Here is an 18,476-nt window from a genome sequence, read left to right on the forward strand (position 1 = left end):
GGGGGTGAGGTTCTAGCGGGCAACTGTTGAGGTCTTTATACCTTGAAAGTGAGAATTGGTATGAAGGTTGAAGAGTGTCTAATTATGTGCAAGTTAAGTTTTCTGTTATATTTCTAAGTACCCCAATGAGTTTTTATAAAGTTTTAATTTGCTTGAGGATAAGTAAAAGTTTGAGTTTGGGAATATTGGATTGCATCAAATTATATAGACATTTAAGGTTAATATGCATTGCATTTGTTAGCATTTAGTATCCTTTTATGTTTATTTTTATATGTTTTCATTATTATTTTAGAAAACATGTTAATCCAACTCAATTCATTGATTTTTATATTTTATCAGGTGTTTTTATGTGGTTTTAAAATCAAAGATGAGTTTGGAAGAGATCTGGAGGTCAAAACGTGAAGAATACAGGGCAGAAGCAATACACGGGCCATGTAACCCACCTCGTGTAACTTTCTGGACCCTGTGCAACCTTCTAGACAAAGAAAACTCAAAAAACAAAAGTAGCAGAAAGTTACACAGGGTGTGTATCACTACATGACCTGTGTAAAGTCCCCTGACAGCAATTTTGATACGACTTTTCTTGCTTCCAACTCGACCCGGATGGACTCTTAATGCTTCTAGGACTCTGAAATTAGAATTTTTACACTAGATATAAATATAACAAGTCAAGAATTGAAAGGGGAGGGGGGGGGGGGGGGGAGGGGAAAATTTACATTGAGCCAATTTTTACATTCAAGGAGGCACATCAACCTCAAGGGAGGTAAGGGAGAAACAAGATCTGCAAGATTACTAGAAGGGATTTTTAGCTGAAGTTCAAAAAGTCCAAGGCTGTAATTCTCCTTCTGGGTTTTTTCACTCTATTTTCTTCTCATGTCTTCTCTTTATCTTTTTATAATCTTGATTGTAAAACTCACCATGGGTTGAGTAGGCTCTTTATTCTAGGGTTAGGGTGTAGACTTTCAATTTCATTATGGATCTGATTTGATTTTATTTAATAAATTGGGTATTTTATTCTTTGATTCAATCTCTTGTGATCTTAATGCATGCTATGTATTAGTATCCACTTAATATTGATTACAGATATTAATTGAAAGACTAAAATGTGAAGGTTAATATTAGAAAATCGAGAATATGAACCTAGAAAATCTGACTTTGAGATAGGCTGATGACCTTTGTGGAGTTCCAAAATTAATCAAGGATCTTAAAAGGGTTTAATTAATTTAATCATAATGAAAGTAGGGTTTAGGTTGCTTAAAATATACCTTGAGTGCCTTGAGAGAGGACTTAAGATAATTTAGGATTAATTTCCATCAAAGCAATAATCTTCCATTTATTGAATAAATTAGATTGATTTTATAATTGATTGAAGTGTGAACCCCTAGCTTTAAAATGTCTTTGTCCATTAATATTCAAGTTTAGTTAATTATATAGATTTATTTCTTTTAATTTAGATCTAATTATTATTTCTATACAATTCGATCGTCTAGATAATTAATCACTATAGTTTGGTACTCAACATGATCCTCGTGGCAACGATACTCTATTCATCACTTTATTACTTGTTAGCGATCCATGCACTTGCGGTAATTATAAAACCAGCAAATAGGGAGCTAATTTACATTCGAGGCGGCAATGGAGAAACAGGATATGCAAGATTGCTAGAGAGGATTTTCAGCTGAAGTTCCAAAAGTTCAAAGCTGCAATTCTCCTTTTGGGTTCTTTCACTCTATTTTTGTCTCATGTCTTCTCTTTATCTTTTTATAAACTTAATTGTAAAACTCACCATGTGTGAGTAGTTTTTTTATTCTAGGATTAGGGTGTAGCACTCTCAATTTAATTATGGATCTTGTTTGATTTTATTTAATACATTGGGGATTTTATTCTTTGATTCAATCTCTTGTGTTCTTAACGTATGTTATGAATTGGTACCCACCTAGCTATGATCTAAGATACTAATTGATGAACTGAGAGGTGAATATTAGTATTAGAAAATCAGAATTTTGGACCTAGGAAATCTGACCTAGAGATAGGCTCATGACCTTTGTAGAGTTTCAAAATTAATCAAAGATCTTAAAGGGTTTTAATTAATTTAATCACCACAAAATAGGATTTAAGTTTATCAAAATACATCTTAAGTGCCTTGAGAGAGGACTTAAGATAATTTAGGATTAATTTCCATCAAAGTAATAATCTCCCATTTATTGAATGAATTAGATTGATTCTATAATTCATTAAAGTGTAAACCCCAACTCTAGAATGCCTTTATTCATTAATATTTAGGTTTAGTTAATTGTTTTAGATTTTATTTCTTTTAATTTAGATTTAATTACTATTTCTATACAATTCGATCATCTAGATAATTAAAATCACTATAGTTCTGTACTCAACGCGGTCATCGTGGGAACGATACTCTACCCATCACTTTATTACTTGTTAGCAATTCGTGCACTTGCGGTGGTTGTAAAACCAGCAAACATGTAGCACCTATCTAACTTAGGTGACTTGTTTCGATCTATCTTCTTTCTGAAGAAGCAGAATTTTCCTTTTTTCTTCTTACTCTTCCCATACTTATACTTCTTCTGGTGAAACTTCTGTTTATTTTTGCATATGGAATTCTTTTCCTTGTATTTTATCTACAAATGGGACTTATCATAAATTTTTCTGAGCTTTTTTGAATTTGCCATAAATAGTTCCCAGTTTGCTTTTGCTCACAAAGCTTTTCCAAGGCAATCATTGAGAATTGATGAATTTCTCCAAGAGTGGTTTTTGAGAAATTTATTCTTTTTAACTGTTCATTGATTTCTGGAACCAGCACTTTTGGGAGAGAGGAAATGTAGGTAGTTTTGAGGTTAATATCTTATCTTCCACAAAGCATGTGTAGAAGATAGTTCATCCTCTAATAGTGTCGTTCAATATTTTTTGGCTTGATTGAGCAACATTTCCTTTCATGAAATTCCTTTCTACTATCTGTGAGCATATTTGTGGCATCCCCAAGGAATTCTATATGGATAGATCCAAGAACATAAGAGGTATTTGGCAGGAGAAAAAGTGCGCTTGTTGAAATTCACTTAAAGAAGTGAATCAACAGTGAAGAGTACCCTCGAGCCTTGCTGAGAATTCTTAAAGTATAAGGGGGCATTGTAATATCTTCTCTGCTATATCTCTGGGTGTCAATTCATGAATCAAATTGATATATTTTTCCTCTCCATTGAGAAGGAAGAATGTCATACAGAGTAAACAATGGCCCACCGTGAGATTGAGCAATTCAACTTCAAGAACATCAAAAATTACTAATTAAAAATTTTTATATTATATCTTTAAATCAAATATAACTCTTTTATAATTTTAAAATTCAAGGCAACTATTAAAATTTATCCGCATTCCTTGTTGGAAAATTCAAAACATTACTATTTACTAAGTCCTAGTCCAACGTGGAATTCTTTGCAGACCCCATCAGTCCACCAAACGAAAATAATAATAATAATAAACAGTTTACCACGACCATTTTTTTTTTTTAATTATTGCCAGGACCATAATAGCACCAATAAACTTCGTTTCAAAATAATTAAATTAAATAGAGTTTATCTGATAGGTAAAAATATATAAATTTATTTACACTCACATCTTTTAGTTGACCAGAATAGATTATCCTGTTTTCTTATTGGAAGATTGAAATTATTAATCTTCCAAGTTAGATTCACATGTACCTGTCTTTTTCTATGCTGACAAGGATAAATACCGCCTAGCCCTGTGTAATTTGTTGACATAAGACACCTCTTGAAATCTGGCTAAGCTAAATTGGAGGCTGCCCTTCTCCCTTTCTCCTGTACCTTGACAAAAAAAAAAGAAGAAAACAAATACCGCAGCTATACATATTTATATATATTGCAACCAATCAAATTTTATAAATTCTTTTCTGTTAAATAGAATAAGAACAATGCTATATTATATAATATTTACATTTTTAATATTCATATATAATTAATAAAAATAAAATTATTTAAATATTCCGTATTATATAATTTTACCATAAAAAAATTTAAATAATTTTTATTCTCATTAATTATATATAAAATAAATATACAAAACTGGTTGCAAAAATATCTATAGATAATAATATTAAATTTGTGAATACAAAATTTTTGTCAGGTTCATCACTGATATAGTGTGTGGGTACAGCCAATTAATCCTTTTGTGAACAACAAATTCCAGCACTCCATCACAAGTCAACAAGTCACGCGTCAACGCAGCGCCGGCCGTTCCGTAGCAGCCATTAAAGTACCTTACAAAGCTTTAGCTTTCCTTCCTCACAGTTCACATCACCATTAACAAGAAGAAAAGAAACCATGTCTCTCTTCTGCCTTCTATTCTCTCTTCTCCTCTTCTTGAGCCCTTCACCATCCTCACAAGAGAACCTCACTTCTTTCTCCTCCTTAAAATCCCCATGGCTTCCAACCCAGAACAAGACCTTGCTCTCTCCCAACTCCACCTTTGCCGCCGGTTTTCTGCGGCTGAACGGTGGCTTCACCTTCTCAATTTGGTATAACAATTTGTCAATAAAGTACACCGTTGTTTGGTCAGCTAATAGGGATGGTTCTCCACTTCTACTTTCTAACGAAGCCTCTCTGTTCATCACTTCCACTGGTGAGCTCCGCCTGACCAATTCTTCTTCAGGCACAAACTTGTGGCCTGGTGCAGCTACAGGAAATTCCAATTTTGCTGCACTTTCCTTGAATGAAACTGGGAATCTTGTTTATGGCAAGTGGGAAAGCTTCAAAAATCCAACTGATACGTTCTTGCCTACCCAGATCATAAACATAAATGGAACTGAACTTGTCTCAAATAATGGTAAGTTCCGTTTCTCGAATTCCAGTTCCCTTGTTTTCAATGGATCTGAAATTTATTACACGACACCTAGCCCGTTACAACAACTGAGGAAGGATGGCAGCGTGGCTCAAGCAAACGGAAATTCAATAATTTCTGCTGATTTTAATGCTACCGATGTCCGGTTGCGGAGGTTGACACTTGACGACGATGGCGTTCTAAGAATATACAGTTTCGATCCAAATCTGGGTCAATGGTTTGTTGCTTGGCAGGCAATTCAAGAACTCTGTAAAGTTCATGGGGTTTGTGGGCGTAATGCTATCTGTATGAGTGATGGCTCAAATACTACCTCCTGCGAGTGCCCACCAGGATTCACGAAAAGTTCTGCAAATAAAGATGATTGTGAAAGGAAAATTGCTCTCTCCAAAAACACTAAGTTTCTTCGGCTCGATTATGTCAATTTCACTGGTGGATTAAATCAGAGTAACCTGAATGTCAGAAACGTCTCTACTTGTGAAGCAAGCTGCTTGAACAAGGAGAATTGTCAAGGTTTTATGTTCAAGTATGATGGCCAAGGGTACTGTGTGCTTCAGCTTGAACGACTTCTATATGGGTACTGGTCTCCAGGCACGGAAACCGCCATGTTCTTGCGTGTGGATATTTCCGAACAAGATCAATCTAATTTCACTGGTATGACTAGTGTGTTGGAGACGACATGTCCTGTTCGAATCAGCCTCCCTTTCCCACCTGAAGAATCGAATACTACGACAAGAAATATTGCAATAATCTGTACATTATTTGCCGCAGAGCTTATTTCTGGGATTCTGTTCTTTTGGGCCTTTTTGAAGAAGTACATCAAGTACAGAGACATGGCACGGACTTTAGGCCTGGAATTCCTGCCCGCTGGGGGGCCTAAAAGGTTCACATATGCAGAGCTCAAAGCAGCAACGCATGATTTCTCCAATGCTAATGCCATTGGGAGAGGTGGATTCGGTGATGTTTACAGAGGAGAGCTGCCTGATAAGCGAATTGTTGCCATTAAGTGCTTGAAACATGTCACCGGAGGCGACGGTGAGTTCTGGGCAGAGGTTACTATCATTGCCAGGATGCACCATCTCAATTTGGTCAGATTATGGGGCTTTTGTGCTGAGAAAGGGCAAAGGATTTTAGTTTATGAGTATGTGCCTCATGGATCTCTGGATAAGTACCTTTTTCCTGCTGGTCAGGTTGCATCTTCAGGATCCGAGATGGAGATGGGTCTTGTAGCTTTCGACGGCCGGAAACCTATACTTGATTGGGGAATCAGATACCGGATTGCACTTGGTGTGGCCAGAGCAATTGCATACTTACATGAAGAGTGTTTGGAGTGGGTTTTGCACTGTGATATCAAACCCGAAAATATACTCTTGGGTGATGATTTTTGTCCAAAAATTTCAGATTTTGGATTAGCTAAGTTGAGGAAGAAAGAAGATATGGTAAGTATGTCTCGGATCCGGGGCACCCGTGGATACATGGCACCGGAATGGGTCAGAAGCGATCCGATCACCCCTAAAGCTGATGTATATAGTTTTGGAATGGTGTTATTAGAAATTGTAACTGGGTCTAGGAATTTTGAGACGCAAGGTTCTTTGATAGAGAGTGAGGATTGGTACTTTCCAAGGTGGGCATTTGATAAGGTGTTTAAGGAAATGAAGGTAGAAGACATTTTGGATCGTAAAGTTAAGCATTGTTACGATGCAAGGCAGCATTTTGATATGGTGGATAGGATGGTGAAGACGGCAATGTGGTGCCTCCAAGACAGGCCAGAGGCGAGGCCGTCGATGGGGAAGGTTGCTAAGATGTTGGAAGGGACTGTGGAGATCACTGAACCAAAGAAGCCTACCATCTTCTACTTGGGAGACGAATAAATGACTTGTCTATGCTACAAGTTTCTGAATAGTTGAATATATTGTGGCAATTCTAAGGATGAGTGAAAGGTTAGCAGGCTTTTCAGTATTGTTTTCTTTCCTTACTACTTGTACTTTTTACTGTTTTTGGGCTTGTTTAGTGTAAGGCTTTCCTTGCAGTAATTGTAATTCCAGTTAGCAGATGTAAAATTACTAAGATCTTCTCTTATTGCTTTGGCCATCCATCAATAGCTAGATAGTTGAAAGTTTGTTCATAGTGTAGGAGAAAGAGTTCAAATTTTAGCAAATTTTAAGATTCATAAAATTACAATTGATGTTTTTCAATGAAAAATACATGTTATATGCTCGTGCATTGCACGGTTCTTTTTATAATTTTAAAATTTATAATTAATTAATATTTTGAATGAATAAATTTTTATTGATAAATTGAAGAAGTAAAAAAACTTTAAAACATAGGTTTTTCTTTTTTTCTAACTTTTTATTTAATAAATATTTGAAGCAAATCATTCTGAAAAAATTCATCTAATTTGTTTTTTTTTTTTTACTAGTAATTTTTTTATAAAATTTATTCAAATAACTAATGGGTAAAATCACCATTTATGTGTATAGTACTACAAAAATAAAGAGAATGACTCCAAACCATATGAGAAATTTAGGTAGATATTCAATACTAACATAATGAAGTATTTAACATAATTAAATATGCATTAATTGGGTTAAAAATTAATATATGGATGAAAATTAATTTATTAACTAAAGAAACAAATTCAGGTAGAATTAAGATAAATAAATTTAAAAAATATTTATAACATACATTTAAGATGTTATTTATATTTTATTATAATAAAAAAATATACATAATAATAAGTAATTTAACTAATGCATGAAAAGAGAATGGCTAATTCATTCTACCCCGTGACAATTTAAAAAAATTTAAGAATTAGAATAAGTATTAATCAAATATATCTAATGTTCCCTTCAAATTAAAGTCCATTTGATGTTAATAAAATTTTAATTTAATGACAATTAATTATAATTATAAATAAGTTAATATATATATATATATATTTTTTTTTTTTTGAACTCCAAAGAAAATTTTTGCCTGTTTTAAATAAATAGATTGCAAAAATTACTATTAAATCACTCTATTTTAATGAAATTAATTATGTAGTTCTCTTATTTTAAAAAATATATTAATTAATTTTTATATTTTTATTTTATTTACTATTTAGTTCCTCTAATTAATTTAGATATTAGTTTGAATTTAATTCAATTTCTATAATTTAAAAAATATAATTATATAATCTCTTTATTTTATAATTATTAAACTATTTACTTCACTAATGATAATTTATCTCTTCTTTAATACATTAATTAATAAAAAATTTGATTTAAATTTGATATTGATGCTGTTTTGAAATTTCTCTAATGAGTAATGATAAGATAAAAGAGAAAATGTGAAATGAGTTATCTTAGGTAACCTCTCTAATAAGTTAGTAATTGAAATTGAAATCGAGAATAATTGATTAGAAAGAATAATATATTTGATTATAAAATTTTAAATTCTTATATAAGTATTAAATAGATTCTAGTTATGGTGAAATTTGAAATCTAAATAAATAAGATGTTTATCATTAATTGATAATATTTATATTTTGAATTGTTATTGTATTAAATAAAAAGATTAAAAAGTAATAAAATAAAAATATAAAGTATAATTAATATATTTTTTTCAAAACAAAAATATTAAATTATTAATTTTATTAATATATAAAAATTAAGTAATATTTTTTTTATAATTAACATAACTATAACCACATATATCATATTATCAGAAAATTATTAAGTGCTTTTGATATTCACGCACTTTCTTGGAAGAAAAAACACTCTTTATTCTTATATGCTTCAGAATATTCTATAATCTCTTAATATTCTCATATCAATATTTAAAAAAAAAAAAGATTAGAGATGGAAAGAAAATAAAAGTGAGACGTGTCATCACTTGATTTGTCCACGATCGTCGCCCCCACTATAGCACGCCAATGGCCAAGCAAGGAGCAACACTTACACGCCAGCATCCTCCTATCCTGTGGGCTTTGAATTTTTGTTTTTTTTTTATTCACAAATTTTTTAAGGGAATACCACTGACTGCTGACAGAATTTAAATACATTTTAGGAATTAAACGTGAAGATGATTCTATAATATTAATTAAACTAAAAGAAAATCAGTTTATTTAACGGCTTTTAAGTTAATAACAATAGAATAAATTACAATTAATTAAACACTAATTACAATTTAACGCAGATTGACGCCAAGAAATGAGAAAACAAAATCCAGTCACAGCTCAGCTCAAAAACCGCCACCGTTTTTTTACAAAATTCAGCAACCTTCCATATAAATACCCGAAGTTTTGATCTACGACAGTTTCGGTTTCCGATCATTCTGTGTGTCTCCAGCCATGGCGTTGAGATCCTCTGGTAGAAAGTTCTCCTTCAATATTCTAAGCGATAGCAGCTCCGTTGAAGAAGATGAATGTCTTCTTTACCAATCCAATACGGATCCGATCGAGAAAGTTTCCGTTTCTCCGGAGAAGCCGAATCGGAAAAAGAAGAGACATAGAAAGAAGAAACTTCCCGAATCGTACTCCATGATCCCTGAAGATCCGATCACAGACTCGGGCTTCACCGATTCCAATTCCGCTGTTCAGAACGGAAACGTGTTTTTGGAAAACCGAAGCAGTTTTGTTGGAGGTGGGAGTGTGGTGTGTACAGTGAGTGACGTGACGGAGGTTGCGGAGTGCCAAAGTGTGTTTAATAACAGTGGTAGTGAGTTGAGGCAGAGGAATGTGAGCAATGGCGGAGGAGAAGGAGGAGGAGAGGAGATGGTGTCGTCGTCTTCGCGGGTGGAGGAGAATGGGACGGTGGATAAAGAAGTGGAGGTGAGTTCGGCTGAGAAACAGTGGAGTCAGCCCAATGGGAATATTGTTCCGACTGTGAAGTTAGAACCGGCGGAGTCATTGGATTGGAAACGGCTCATGGCGGAGAATCCTAATTGTAAGTGACTGCAATCCTTGTGCATTACTCTCTTTATCCCATTTGTGTTTGTGTGTCCTGGTATATCATGCAGTTGTACACAATCTGGTGCTAGAATTTTGGAAACCCTTATACATGATTAGCTGTTATGGTCTTCTAATGAGTGTGAAGATGCTTCTTTTCCAATTATGTTTTAAACTTCACCCATGGGATGTTATTAAAATGCCGTTCATACTTGTACAAGTAAATTCCTCTGAAAACGGAAAAGGAGGCTGTAAATTTTTTTTTTCATCCTTAAATTGTTGGTATAAGATTGAGGATGTTAACTCTGTAGTTGTTAATATTGATATAAGATATGGGTAGGTGGGCGGTGCATTTGTAGAGCTGTGTTGTGAAATTGGATTCAATGGGTCATCATTTAAATGGGTACAAGCTTGTTGTCAAATGTGATAATATCAAGTAATGTAGTATAGAAATATGTCAGAAATCTAGTTCATAAGCTGTCTTGATAGTTGAGACTTGAGAATGAAACTTTGTAATAGCAAGCATCTCATAACTCAGTTCTCTTCTCTTGGCTATTAGAAGCTCAGGCAACCTTTGGATAAGATGATTAAACCTCATCATTTTTTTATAATGGAATACATTTCTAGAGGGAACAAAGTGTGAACTTGAACTTTTTTGTGACTATATGCTTATGTTCAGAATTCAGGGAATAGAAAACTGGCACTTCGATGACTGGCAATTTCTAATGAACAAATTGTGAATCAAAGGAGGTCAGTTAATTTAGGGCCTAGTTAATTTTCCTTTGGTTTGGCTGTAATATCATTAATTTAATTTCTTGTTTTTGAACTCACTGTTATGCTTGCCCATGGAAAAACGATGGGTGGACTTTCAAGTCTTTTGGGTTGTTGATGAACTAATGTCAACAGGCTTCATATTTCTTTATATTTTAATATCAACCAAAATAATCTTTGTAAATTATGCTATTCTGTTTTCATCAAGCAAGTTCCTTTTTTTCCTTGAAGATTATTGGTTCCCTTTTTTTTGCCTGATGATACATCATTGATTCATTATTTCCTTGTTTGGCATGCTTTCAAATATCCTTGCTTGTTTGGCTTTAACTTTATTTTTGGTGCTACATTTGCTGTCAGTTCTCTTTTCAGTGGAGACTTCACCGGTGAAGTACTTTATGGATGAAATGTATAAAGGAAATTCATTGAGGAGCACAACAACTCTTGGCAGTGAGAAGGAAAGGGAGAGGGTGTATGATACTATCTTTCGCTTGCCGTGGAGATGTGAATTGGTAATCTCAGTTTTCCTTTTCTGACGACAAGAAAAATTTAGCATTATGCTGTGATACTACATGTGTCTTTATGTCCAGTCATTTTAGTGATGATAAATTCCCTTGTATGATCATACTTGATTAATGCAACAGTAATTTTGCAGCTCATAGACGTCGGCTTCTTTGTATGCTTGGATTCATTTCTATCACTGTTAACTATCATGCCAACAAGGATTCTAATGACCCTTTGGAGGCTTCTAAGTGCAAGGTTAGTAATAGATTCATAATGCAATGCATACTTGCTAATAGAAATTAAGAGATGTTAACTAGGAGATTAGCTGCTTAGCGTCTGCTACTTCTCTTTAAGTTTTGAACATATTTTAACTTATCAACAATTACTTGTCTTGGGAATTCCTGCTTCTTGTTCTGTTTGTATTGTAGAGTTATGGTAACTCGTAATAATTACAAAATAACCTAACCATGTTTGTGGCAGGCAGTTCAAGAAGCCTTCTGCAGCAGAGCTTTCTGATGTTGGCTGCTTTCTTGTGTTGGCTTCAGGTGTTGCTCTTTTGGAGCGCACAGGTATTGTAAGTTTATACAGCAATATACATGCTGAGGATATTCTGTCATTTCTGTTTACAAATTTATGATTACTATTTCTAAGGCAGAAGTATAACTAGCTTTAATTACAGGAGTTGGAAGCAAAGTACTAATAATCATGTTTTCTTTTAAATTTTGTTCACCTCAGATATCAGCTTAATATATCACATGATCCGTGGTCAAGGAACAATCAAACTCTATGTGGTTTACAATGTTTTGGAGGTAAGAATAAACACAACTAATCCCTGAATCATTGAATAATTCAAATTTTCATGTCACTTGCAGAAATATTTACCTTAAAAGTTAAAAAAGATGGATGTATTATGTCCTTGAATTGTTAATGAAGCTCACAATTATCAATTAATGAAGTTTAATTCATAAGGGATGGTCATTTTTGTTAGCATCCCACACATGCACCATTTATGTTCTACTGGCACTTCCAAATATTCAAAAGCTTTCCTGTTAAAAGTAGGAATTTGATCAATATTAAGTTATTGAAAATAAGACAATTTAGAAGCATAGAGCTATTTGTTTGAACACCTATTTCTCTCTTTGTTTGTTCTAGTTTTCAGTTTGTATTTTACTTTTGGCCAAAATTAGGACCCTATACTTTTTCTATCCAAAAATTAGGACCCTTTTGATATCTTATAGCTTGATAGTATAGTGATGCTTCTTGCATAACTTAAAATGGATGATTTCAAAGATTATTGATGCTTCTTCCATATTTGTTGGATAAGTTGATTTTGATTTTCTGGCCGAAATTTATATAAACTTATTTGCACTCTTATGCAGATATTTGATAAACTATGTCAAAGTTTTGGTGGAGATGTGTTGCAGACTCTATTTAACTCTGCGGAAGGGCTTGCTAGTTGTTCAGAAGAAAATACAAGATTCTGGATTTGGAGATTTATCTCTGATCAGGCTTTAGCTATGGCCTTTTCAAATATCCTTAATCTGGAATTAATTTTTCCCTGTTTATTAGTGTCATTGATGTGTCATATCTCCATTTGGTTCCTTGACAATTCTTACTTCTTCATTCTTTCATTTTATTAGCTCAGTCAATCACTTTATCAACTTGTATTGTTGCTCATAATAATGCCTTGCTGGCTTTGCTAGTTTCCAATAACTTTGCTGAGATTAAAAGCAATGTCTTTAAACGTTTCAGTAAGGATAATATTCACAATCTGGTGTATTCTGGTAAGTTTGCAGAATTGTTCCTTTCAACTACAGTCCTGTAAATGATGGTTGAAGCTATCTTCTGTTTTCATGTATTTGTTGAATAGTGGCTTTTGCTACAAGTTTAAGTAGACATATTAAATGCATGGGAATGGGGATGTGTTGGCTTAGTGGCTTGCTTATTATTGTCCCCAAATTCCTCTAGAAAAAATGTTCTATACCTATCAAGTATGCAAACTGGAGTCTCTCCTAGTTATTTCGAAACATTTTAAATAAAATATGCAAATTGCTGTGACTTCCTAAATATTTTCAAAACATTTATACCTTTATCCATTTTATCCAGTTAAATGTTGATCCACTACACTTTTGTCAGTTTGCTGTTTTATGTTTATCCTTTATGTAGTGCATTTTAAGCCTATCAACTTTGAATTAACCCTATTAGCATCGATGTAAAAGCTGAAAAATCTGTATAACTTGTGCTATTATGAAATTTAGAAGTTTTCTGGATATGCATATTCTTGGTTTTGTTGGCTCTGGAAGTTTGTTGGACCAGCAGTTGAATTCATGGTGGTCGTTTTACTTTGGCTAATCACATTCCTTTCTTGTTCTTGGATCCTGTTACTATGTCTAAAAGGTCCTCTAGATGCAGCTAGTGCATTTAAATTTCAAGCAATTTCTTGTGGTGCAACTATGTTTATGTTGTCTTATGTATTTCATTATGCCACTGCTTTTCACCAGATTCAGTTGAGAGATTCCACATTTCAGCATTTCTAGTATTTGTCTTAGCTCAAAATATTCTGGAAGCTGAGGGTCCTTGGTTTGAGAGTTTTCTTTTTGTAAGTTAATTGTAAAGATTTTGTGCAATTTATGTTTTCAAGGGAAGAATTTATGAGAGATTTCTTCCTCACTGATTTCCCTTGCTTGCTTATATGTCTTTTGTTTGAACTTTGTAGAATGCTTTGATGGTTTTCATCTGTGAGATGTTAATTGACATCATAAAGCATTCATTCCTTGCCAAATTCAATGACATAAAGCCCATCGCATACTCTGAATTTCTTGAAGAGCTTTGCAGCCAGGTATGTCTTTTGTTGCCTTAACCCTCCCCTCATTAGAATATTATCCTTATATATTGGTCATTTTAAAACTTTAACTTCTCCTTGAATTCTGTGTCCATATTGAGGAGACCTGAACTTTTTTATGATTTTTTTTTCCTTCATGTATATTTTGTAACAGACCTTTTTTATTGGGTTATATTTTTTATGCAGACTTTGAATACTCAAACTGAGGACAAGAAAAAAAACCTCACTTTTGTTCCTTTGGCTCCAGCTTGTGTGGTAATACTTGTTAAAACCTCTACACTTAGCTGGCTGTTGATTTAGGCACTTGCAATGTTTAGACGAAGTTATTGTGATTCAAAGCACCAATATTGTTGATGTCCCTTTTTGACAAGGAGAACATGGTAGTTTTCTTAAGGTGCTCTATGATATGTCTGATGGAAAGTTCCCTGTTTCCTAAAACAAATTTGCTACATGTTATGCGGGCAATGTTGATGGTTTTTCACTGCATCTTCTGGCTAGTGGTTTAAGCAATGAGATTTCTTTGTTATGCCAATTTCTACAATTAGCTAGCTGTTTGCTTCTTAAACGGAGAGTCCAAAATGGCTTTCTTGATTGTGCTTAATCAATTTTTTGGCCTGAGATTGAAGTTTTTAGATTGTAAGTATATTAATCTGCTGGGTTTCAGGTTATCCGAGTGCTGACTCCAGTATATGCTGCTCACCTTCCTTACAGTCCTCTCCCATGGAGGTTCTTTTGGATCCTCCTCCTGTCTGCCATGACCTATGTCATGCTTACAAGTCTGAAGGTGATGATTGGAATGGCCCTACAAAAGCATGCCACTTGGTACATCAATAGGTGCCAGAAGAGAAAACGCCATCTTCACAATGATTAGAAGTTAAAATAAGAAAACAGAACTACTTCATAAGCATCAAGGCCTGGTTTATCTGACTGCTGAAGTTTTCCAGTATTTTCCTGCTGGACGAAACATCAACCGATAACATTTGCAAGAAGCCTCCTCCTGCAGTTGTTGGTCATGTAAAAAAGGTGCAAAAATATTTTCGGAGAGCTTAAACTAAAGCTAGCCTGTTGGTCAGAGTTTCACAGGGGGTAATGCTATTCCCTTCAATTTTGTTACAACAAAAGATCATCTAGTTAGTTTTTCTAAAGTTATGATGTACGGTACTTCCAAATTATCACAGTAGAATATTGTTTAAGACAAATTTGATTTATGGGAAAAAAAATATATGTTCAACGGTTAGCCCGTGCACCAATGCCAACTTATTTCCCTTCTGTTTTAAAATTAGTTTGTTTTATTTCATTTTGTAGCGGTTGCTGGATGAAAAATGATTTTCTGATGGCTGCAAATGGTGGTTCTCTCGGCCATATTTTGAACCTGGCAGCTGGTTTCAGGAATGCAGATTCCTAGGGTGGTTAATTCTAGGATGTTCTGTGATTTCGACCAGCTTGCATATGACTATGTTGTGCATCAAACATCTACAACAATAAAATTTGTGCGGTTTATTATGTTCATATCATCTTTCATTATCAATAAAATAATTATTAATTATAAACTCAAAGTTATACCATCAATTATATCAAATTGCTTAATGTAAATATATTAATTATTTATTTAACTACAATTTATAATAACTCCATTTTTTTAGAGTATATTTTTTTTATGTTAGACTGAAGCAATTATATTTTTCTCTAATTTAGACAGAAGCGACTACATTTTTCTTCATTTTATGCTAAAGTCTCTCTCTCTCTTCATTTTATGCTAAAGTCTCTCTCTCTCTCTTCATGGAATTGCAATGGACATATGTTCTTCGTCAACGAGCAAAGCTACTACTTAGCAATTGACAAAATTCTTCTCTGCAATGGGTGAAAATCTTCTCAATGAACAAAATCAAATAAAATTTTTACAATATTCTATTTATAGTATTCATCCCTTTAATTTTGATCTAATTAAGAATCTAACTCAATTTAAAAATAATATTAAAATAAAAAAATTTAATTTATACACTAAACATTTTTCTATCTTAATTAGAATATTTTTTTCAATCAAATTAAGAAAAAATATCTTTTAAATCTATTAAAATTTTGAGTGATAAATTTAATAGATTACATAAATAGAAAAATTAGTATTCATTGTTGGCCAAAATGAAAAAAAAAAAAGAAGGTTATTATTATTTTTTTTTTTCAAGATTAATGTGAAATGAAAGCCGACATGGCCAAATTAACTTTTATGTTGCTTTAAAAATGAATTTCTGACCATATTCCATGCAAGTGGAGAAAGTAGAATAAGCGTGATCAGCATGCACTTTGACACGAATTAAATTTAAATTATATAAAATATTATTTTCTTTTTTCTTTTTAAATTACCAAATTAGCCTGTAGCAACATCTGAAACGAGCTGGCAGTATTGTGGAATGTCATAAAGCTAGAAGATAAATATGGGCCAGCTGGATTTGGACTGAACTTGGCATATCTCTATAAAAGTGGTTTAAATTATTCAATTCAGTATATGCTCCTTAATTTCTTTTGGCCTTTGGATGTGGAACGATTACATTCCAACACTTCCACTTAGCTATTTTTTGCTTACAGTGTGTTTGAATTGAATGAAAGTTAAAGCATCAAAATTTCTCTTAAGATTTTTAAAAATCTTACTTCTTTTTAAAAACTCAAGTAAATTCAATACTTTAAAAAATTATACCTTTCTTCAAAAATTTCTTTTCAAATATAGTATTGATATTAAAGTATCTAATTTTAATTTTAATTTATTTAGCAACTAAATTGAATAAAAATTTCAATACGATTTTAGTTATTTTTTTACATATCGATTTCAGTTTAATTTTTAATATTTCAATTTTAATTTAATTTTATATAATTTTTATTTAAATTTTAAATTTTAAAATAATTTTATACAATTATTTTCATGATAATAATATTTGAATTATTATTTAAATTTTAAAATTAATTAATAATATATAATATATCATATAATAAATTATTTTTTAATAATAAAATCTATAAATTTTATATATAATTAAGAATTAAATATATTATTAATTAAATATCTTTAACACATAATAAAGTTAAAAAGCGTGCTTTAAACTTACTTAACATTTGTGTGCAACAGTATATTTGAGGTATAAAACTATGTTTAAAACTCTTAAACTTAAAATTTTAATTTGATTTGTTTTTTTGACAATGTAAATTCAAATAATATTAAATTCTTTTATGGAAAAATAAAATTAGCAAATAAATAAACGTCTCTCGAGCACAAAACGAAATATCGTTTAATTGAATTATAATAAACAATGGAGAATAGAATCCTCCTCAAGATCAATCTGGTGATTTCTGTTCCCACCCAATAACAATTGATAACACCAACTTGAAATCTCTTGATAGAGATTTTTAAGCTTCTCATCATATTTAGTGACATTCAAACTTAAATTTCCCAGATTTCATGTTCTTGTAATGCTAAAATGTCTTTTTGAGACCATAATAATAATAATAATAATAATAATAATTTTTAACCTTTATCCCATTTTCTCTTTTAATTAGTTTGGTCTTAATCCTAAGTACAAGCAATTTTTGATTTTTAGTGGGTGATTGTTTCATTTTTTGAAAGCAGCTGATAACTAATAAATACTCAAATAAATAAATTAAGGTGTTTGATAAATCTCTATTTTTAGAGCTGATAGCCAGTAAATAATTGATAGAATACTCTTTTAACTATAATTTTTATCAGCTTTTATCTTTAGAGCAGTTTAATTTTATTTTTTTTATTTAAACTATATTATTCTTTTAAAAATTTATTAATTATAAAATTTTTGTGTCTCTAAAATAATTTTTAATGTCAATAGATTATTCAAAATAATAATAAATGAGAAATAAATATAAAATATTATAAATATAATAATTATAATGTTCATTTCTATATATACTTAAAAAATAATTATATTTTTAATTAATTATATTATAAATTAATAATTAAATGTCTGCTTAAATAGTAAAATAAATAATATGTTATATATTATTATTAATCATTTTACATATAATAGTAATAGTTAGATATAGTTTTACCAGACGCTTAGGATATATCAACTATAATTTGTTATTAGTTATATTTAACAATTAAATCAAATAAACCTTTAATGCTGCGCGATTGAAAATCATTTACAAAAGCAAAGATTTAACTTGTGCAGGGAGTACCATTTAATGATTAAGTTAGTTAAAAAGAAAAATACCTGAAGAAAAATAAATTCTCATGAAATTTCATATGATGTTTATATCTAGAGAAAGGTATATTTATAGAGCTCGAATTATGCAGCATGTAGGTGATATAATTCTAATTGAATAATAATAATACGTGGACAGTAGTTGAATTGACTTTCTATACGATGTCGTAATACATATGTGAGTACATTATGCAGATAGAAGTGAAAGAACCGTGTTACATATGGCGATAAGGCATGTCGCAAAATCAAGGTGGAAAACTGCTTGGAATTAGAACATGAAGAAATTTGAATCTTCCCAAAGAGACAAAATTTTTCATATGATCAATTTTTGTTATTCAAACTTTAGATG

The 18,476-nt window shown here is 31.9% G+C and overlaps 2 protein-coding genes across 3 annotated transcripts; both read left to right on the forward strand.

Annotated features, from left to right (window-relative positions):
- The first annotated feature begins 4,193 nt into the window (after positions 1 to 4,193).
- LOC110633159 (G-type lectin S-receptor-like serine/threonine-protein kinase At5g24080) lies at positions 4,194 to 6,942 on the forward strand. The gene has a single exon (XM_021781667.2). The coding sequence runs from the start codon at positions 4,350 to 4,352 to the stop codon at positions 6,732 to 6,734; it is 2,385 nt and encodes a 794-aa protein (XP_021637359.2). The 5' UTR covers positions 4,194 to 4,349; the 3' UTR covers positions 6,735 to 6,942.
- Positions 6,943 to 9,009: 2,067 nt separating this feature from the next.
- LOC110633147 (protein POLLEN DEFECTIVE IN GUIDANCE 1) lies at positions 9,010 to 15,460 on the forward strand. Of its 2 annotated transcripts, XR_002490775.2 has the most exons (12): positions 9,010 to 9,788; positions 10,919 to 11,070; positions 11,214 to 11,317; positions 11,543 to 11,631; positions 11,798 to 11,871; positions 12,442 to 12,592; positions 12,679 to 12,846; positions 13,564 to 13,661; positions 13,779 to 13,901; positions 14,091 to 14,159; positions 14,569 to 14,990; positions 15,210 to 15,460. XR_002490775.2 is itself a non-coding variant. In XM_021781655.2 (11 exons), the coding sequence occupies exons 1-11, from the start codon at positions 9,194 to 9,196 to the stop codon at positions 14,773 to 14,775; spliced, it is 1,830 nt and encodes a 609-aa protein (XP_021637347.2). In that variant the 5' UTR covers positions 9,010 to 9,193; the 3' UTR covers positions 14,776 to 15,141. The 2 variants fall into 2 exon arrangements, 1 of the variants encoding a protein (XP_021637347.2); XM_021781655.2 differs by lacking the exon at positions 15,210 to 15,460 and having other exon boundaries at positions 14,569 to 15,141.
- The last annotated feature ends 3,016 nt before the right edge of the window (positions 15,461 to 18,476 follow it).

This window comes from Hevea brasiliensis, chromosome 15, assembly GCF_030052815.1.
Source record: "Hevea brasiliensis isolate MT/VB/25A 57/8 chromosome 15, ASM3005281v1, whole genome shotgun sequence".
NCBI lineage: Eukaryota > Viridiplantae > Streptophyta > Magnoliopsida > Malpighiales > Euphorbiaceae > Hevea > Hevea brasiliensis.

Coding starts and splice junctions, on each gene's coding strand:
- LOC110633147 (XM_021781655.2), top strand. CDS start 9,194: ATGGCGTTGAGATCCTCTGGTAGAAAGTTCTCCTTCAATATTCTAAGC. Junction 11,071..11,213: donor TGCCGTGGAGATGTGAATTG/GTAATCTCAGTT, acceptor GTAATTTTGCAG/CTCATAGACGTCGGCTTCTT. Junction 14,160..14,568: donor CTTTGGCTCCAGCTTGTGTG/GTAATACTTGTT, acceptor GCTGGGTTTCAG/GTTATCCGAGTGCTGACTCC.
- LOC110633159 (XM_021781667.2), top strand. CDS start 4,350: ATGTCTCTCTTCTGCCTTCTATTCTCTCTTCTCCTCTTCTTGAGCCCT.